Consider the following 6,103-nt stretch of genomic DNA (forward strand, 5'->3'; position numbering starts at 1 on the left):
AATTAGTTGTCCTTTAAATTTCTCTGACAACCCTGTTTGTCTTCATATCATAACCAATTTCATAAATGATTTGGACTTTTTTGTTAACAATGCTCTGAGCAGGGCTCAGCAAATTATGGTCACAGGTTAAATGTGACCTGTTTTTGTAAATGAAGTTTTATTGGAACACAACCACGCTCATTCATTTATGTATTCTTTATGCCTGCTTTCATGCTCCAACAGCAGAGTTGAGTTGTGAATAGTTGCAACAGAGACCGTATGGCCTGCACAGCCTAAAATGTCTACTGTCTGGCCCTTTACAGAAAAAGTCTGCCAACACCTGCTATAGTCTAAAAACAATGCTTTGTATTTGTACAAATTTTAAAAAACTCATCTTTGTTCTTACATGTGTTGATTTCAGTTCTACCAATGAGAGCTTTACCTATCATACAAACTTGGCTGAGCCTCATAACAAATTTCATAATGTAAATTACAAAAAGAATGCCAAAGTTTGAGAATCCATATTGAAAGACTTTTGATGAATTGAATAGTAACGAGAGGCACCATAGTGTAGAAGCTCAACACTTTCTGGCAGAGAGTGCAATTCGCTGTAAGACATATATCTTGGCTTGTCCAAAGACTTGCCCAAACATATTATTTACTGAAGTAAAAAAGAAAATGTGGTCTATAGCAGACTCAGTTCCATGGATGAGACTGTCACACAGTGACTAGCATTTAGTGCATTTAAAATACTGACAGGTCAAACATCTGTTTTTCTTCCAGGCACTTTGCTGGTTATTTATAACTTGAAGCTTCTGCTTAGTGGAGAACCAGAGTTGGATGTTAAAACTGACAAAGAAGATATACTGATGACTGGGGCTTTTGAGGAGTGAGTATGTGTGTATTTGGTACGAAGTCTCTCAGCAATGTCAATGAGCCCAAGTTAGGAGCCTGCATCCTGGTTCCAGGTCTGGGGCCACTGGGCCTTAGCACTGGGACAATTCATTTTACCTCAGTTACACATAAAGTAAGTTAGGCTAGACCAGTGGTTCCTAAACTTTGTCTTAGCCTCACAGTGACTTGGGCAGCTTCTTAAGAAGTACAGAATTGGGGGCCTCATCCAGGCCTACTGAGTCCGAATCTCCAGATATCGAGCCTAGGAATCAATATTGTTCATATGTTCCCCAGGTGACTCAGAGGTGCCGGCATGTTTGGGGACAACAGGATATAAGACTTATAAAGTTCTCTAAGGCTGTTACCCCTATTTTATAGATACTAAAACTGAAAAAAACTCACAGAATTTATTATTCATTGTGGATCATTAAAAATGAACAAACATCAGGATAGTGTGAAGCAAAAAGGAATATGACCAAATGGCAATTTTATTATTATTTGTCCAGAATGGCCCTATGAACTGCATATTTGCAGTTTATAAATAAATAAATTGACACGTTCATTCTTCTTGGCTATTAGGGAACAGAATGAGAAGGTGCTGGGAGGTATGGGTGAAAAAGTGTGGAGAAAGCATGAAATAATGACAAAAACTGTGTTTCTCTGAAAGAACTTTGTTACTTAAAACTCAGTAGCTTGGGACTATAGTTTCTTAGTCTCAGAATTCTAGAGTTGAAAGGAATTTTAAAGGTAATTTAATTCAACATAAAATTATATACCAGTGTTGTCCAATAAAAATATAAGGAGAGCATAATATGAGTGACATAATTTTAACTTTTCTGGTAGCCACATTAAGTGAAGTAAAAAGAAACGGATGGAATCAATTTTAATAATGGTTTTATTTAATCCAGCATATCCAAAATACTATCATTTCAATATGAAAAATATTAATGAGATAGTTTACATTTTTTTCATACGAAGTCTTTGAATCCCGTGTGTGTGTTACACACACAACACGTATGAATTTGGACTAGTGCACAGTAGCCACAGATGGCTAGTAGCTACCATAGTGGGCAGTGTGGTTTTAGACTAAGGTATTACGACCCAAGTAAACACATCAGTTGATAACAGAGAATTTTTTTCTTTTCCCTTTGTGGTGTAATTTAGAAAGTTCTTTACACAGTTAGAAAACTTGATGTTTGATAAAATGCTTTTGGATTCTCTTCTCTTCTTTTTCCCGATGTGTATCTTTTTTCATATTCTAATGTGTGGCATGTGGAATTCCTAATGTATACAGAAATGGAGCATTTTTTTTTTCCTTTTGGAAAAAAATATTCAGCCTAATTGCTGTTCGACAAATTCTGGGAACCCATTTTCCAGAATTAAGATGCCAGTATCAGAAAGGAGGCCCAGGATTGTCATCAGCACCTCCCGTACTGTCTTCCCCTTTCCTGCTGCCCCTGCCCTTCTACTTGCCAGCTGGTTCTAAAACCAACATTTCATGCTATTTAAAAGCTTTGAATACAAATTTTCGAGCAGTTATCTGTCAGAGGTGCCCTGGCATTTCTACACTAGCATTAGAAAACAATACATTATTAGGGGAGTAATTTGACAGCTAAGTCTTTGGAAAAATGTTCTTGCTGCTTCCAGATTGTGTAGTGAAGCCAGAAGCTTCTCAAGTCATTCAGGCAGTTAATTACAAAATAAGGAAAATGAATCAGACCTAAGACATGTACCTAAGACATGTATTTCACTTTGGAACATTGATCACATTGGATTCTTAAATATTTTTTTAGCAAAATTTTTCATAGTTTAATTGCAAGAAAAGTCTTTTAAAGATAGGGATAGGATTTTATGAGGAAGGAATATTGTAGAGAGGAGACATAATTTCTGTATCAAGGATGCTATGCATTGTATGGCTTCTGACAAGACTACTGCAGTGGTGCCAAGAAGAGACAGCAGTGCCACCTCCTTAGGGGTAGTAAGACCACTATGGTTTTCTCCTCTAAAAGGATTTTGCCCTTAGTTCCACTTAATTGTTGGCTTTGACATGTTGTCTCCTCCCTTTAAACTTAGAATATATGTATATATTTTTTAATTTGTTAAAAAATGGTAGTTTGCTGTACAAGTTTACTTATAATGGGATGGTCAATGAGTTCTGATAGTAACACCAATTCCTCTTCACTAAGGGACTAGAAAAAACAATTCTTAAGGCTGAAGGAATAGTTCTGGTCCAAGATGGATCTTTTTCTTAGTCCTCTTCCATTGATGGCTTCTGATATTGGAACCTGTAATCAAGTGCAGTTTGTATATTCTTGGTTTTAAGAAAAAGTGGTTTGTAATGTAATACATCCTTTACCATTGTTTTTCCTTGTGGTTATTTTATCCCCTTATGGCCACCGGGTAGGATTCTATATCTGTCTAAAACAAGTCTCAAATCTGGGAACTATATGTTTTAAGATTTGGTCTTATATGGTATAGTCCTGCCGATGCTAAAAATAATTTAATTTTCTGTATAGGAATATGAAATTCAGACTTTCAAGCTTTTATTGGCCTCTGAGAAGAGGTTTTCTTTGGTACTTTTTCCCTCTTTGTTTATTGTAAAATCAAAAATGAAACAATATTTTTAAAATTTTTAAGGAAATGAATTTATATATCATACTTGATTAATTTTTAGTTGCATTTTAGTGTTTTTATATGCAATTTTTCATTTTCATTTTTTCATTTATGATTTGCATCTAAACTTTATTCTGAATTACTAGGTAGTCTTGGTAAGTTATATTTCATAATGATTTCTTGATAAGTAGCTTTATTACAGTCTGTTGAATTGATTCGTTATAATTTGCAAAACTATTCCTGTATTTTTGTATAGTAACATTGATCCCAGTGTTTCATATTACTTATGGAAAATGTTGAAATACTTATTTTATCCTTTTGAATTATTTTCTTAAGACAAGTTCCCAGGAAGGGAGCTACTAGTTCAAAGAGTCTGAACTTTCAGCCGGGCACTGTGGCTCAAGCCTGTAATCCTAGCACTCTGGGAGGCTGAGATGGGTGGATCGTTTGAGGTCGGGAGTTCGAGACCAGCCTGAGCAAGAGCGAGATCCCATCTCTACTAAAAATAGAAAGAAATTAGCTGGACAACTAAAGATATATATAGAAAAAATTAGCTGGGCATGGTGGTGCATGTCTGTAGTCCCAGCTACTTGGGAGGCTGAGGCAGGAGGATTGCTTGAGCCCAGGAGTTTGAGGTTGCTGTAAGCTAGGCTGACGCCACGGCACTCAAGCCCAGGCAACAGAGTGAGACTCTGTCTCAAAAAAAAAAAAAATCTGGACTTTCATATAGTTCTTGTGAACATTCAACATCAATTTTAAACATAAGAATCAAAACTCTGTATCATTCTGCTTTGGGCTAAGGCTATAACAGTAATGATCAGACCAGTGGCAGGAGCTTCTTTCGAGATGACAGTAGCATCATGAAAATTTCCGTAGAAGTGATATTCAAGCACATGGTCCATGGTGTCATATGATTTTGCAATTATCAGTCTAAAGATGACCTATTTTCACTGAAATTTTTTAAAAAAATTATGAACAGATAATAGTCATCAGAATTTCAGAATGCAGGTGATGCAGAAATTTATATTCACATGCAGTATATTAAATCAGATTTTGAAATTGTGAATATGGAAAGTTGCAGGGAATTATACATAGGTTCCAGGTTGATATACAGAAAGTGGGTTGTCTTTGCAAGGTAAGAATTGTCTTAAATTATATGTCATGGTAAACTTAGGCAAAGTTCCCTGAAAGGGAAGAAGACATAAAAAATAACTTTGTAAAAACAAAAAAAAATCAAGACTTTGGAACAAAGGGTGGGGGAGCACTGAGAATACTGAATATCGAAGACAAAGTAGACTAATCATAGAAAACAAGATGTTTCTTCAGGGCTGGAGTACATATGTTTATTAATTTATGTTGTTGTAGTTTTTGGAACTCTGGACCAAAGTCTTGCATCTCAAACCTTTGTAGATGTTTTTCCCTATGAAGTGGTTTTTCCCCTTCTTTGAGGTAGTCAATTTGTGCAAAACAAAATCTTTAGTTAATTCTTTCTCTCCTTCTTACTGGTGGCTGTTAGTAAACTTCAATCACAGTCACATAGATGATTAAAATTTAGAATCGTTCTCGAAGGTCATTCATTGATTAGGTGCAATAGGACTGAGCAAATGAAGATAACAGACTGGTGGTGGGTTTTTAAATGAGTCAGTGCCCATCATGACCTCATATGTGGTTAGTATGGATTGTTATCTGCAAAATCTACAGGGTTGTAGTTCTACTTTGGCATTTCTTACACAGAGTTCTTATGTAGGTACCAGAAAGGGAATTATAATTCTATAATTTAGATGTTTTAAATTGTGTTTAAATTCCTAGGACATAGAATTCTTTATATGGATACCAGTATAGATTATAATTTCATAATTTGGATTTTGAAATTTCATGTAAGATATGCCACTGAATTCTGGATCCAAGCATTAGTTTTCTTCTCCTACACTTCACTCTCCCTTGTTGTTTACCTGGTGGTCCAGCACCTGTTCCAGGGGCATTAATTTTGGGGGGCAGAGGGTGGAGTGGGAATGAAGGAAGGGGCTTCAATTAGTACACAAACATTAACTCATTGAAAAGTATTCAAACTTGCATAAATATATAAAGCAACATAAAAGTACTTCCTTGGTTCCCTTCCCTAGCTCCCACAGTCTCTCTTCTCCTGCTATAGAAATTATTCTGCAGCCTGGTTTTAAATCTGTTTTACAGATTTTTCGGTTATCTGTCAGTTTATATTAAATTTAACTCTACCTTTTTTTTTCTCTTAACTTTTTATTTTGAAATCACTTACAACTTCTCAAAAAGTTTTAAAGGCAATACAGAGAATTCCCATATAACTTTCACCCAGATTCCCCAAATGTTGATATTTTACCATGTTTGCTTTATCATTCGTTTTCTCCCTCTTCGTCTCTGCCATATAATATGGTATGGACTGATGGGCTCTTTTGTTTATAATCTATTACTGTCAATTTTGGGGCTAAAGTCCTAGCTTTGGCTAATGGGAGCCTGTTCAATTATCTCTTGTGTTTTGACATGTCACCATCATTTTTTGAACATTTTTGTACTTCTGGAACCACGATATGTTCCAGATTCATGTTATACTTTCCTTACTTCTTCCCTAACCCTGCCATCAGCC

At 35.7% G+C, this 6,103-nt stretch overlaps 1 protein-coding gene across 1 annotated transcript in view; it reads left to right on the forward strand.

Moving 5' to 3' along the window:
* The window catches only part of MORC1 (MORC family CW-type zinc finger 1), a gene marked incomplete at its 3' end in the record, with an annotated part of 186,727 nt that overhangs the window by 32,224 nt on the left and 148,400 nt on the right, over positions 1-6,103 (forward strand). Inside the window, 2 exon segments of the mRNA XM_012645902.1 lie at positions 511-589; positions 763-868. Of these exon segments, the coding sequence (XP_012501356.1) occupies positions 511-589; positions 763-868 (185 nt within the window).

The sequence above is a fragment of the Propithecus coquereli genome, unplaced genomic scaffold (genome assembly GCF_000956105.1).
Source record: "Propithecus coquereli isolate 6110/MARCELLA unplaced genomic scaffold, Pcoq_1.0 Scaffold105, whole genome shotgun sequence".
In the NCBI taxonomy this organism is placed as follows: Eukaryota; Metazoa; Chordata; class Mammalia; order Primates; family Indriidae; genus Propithecus; species Propithecus coquereli.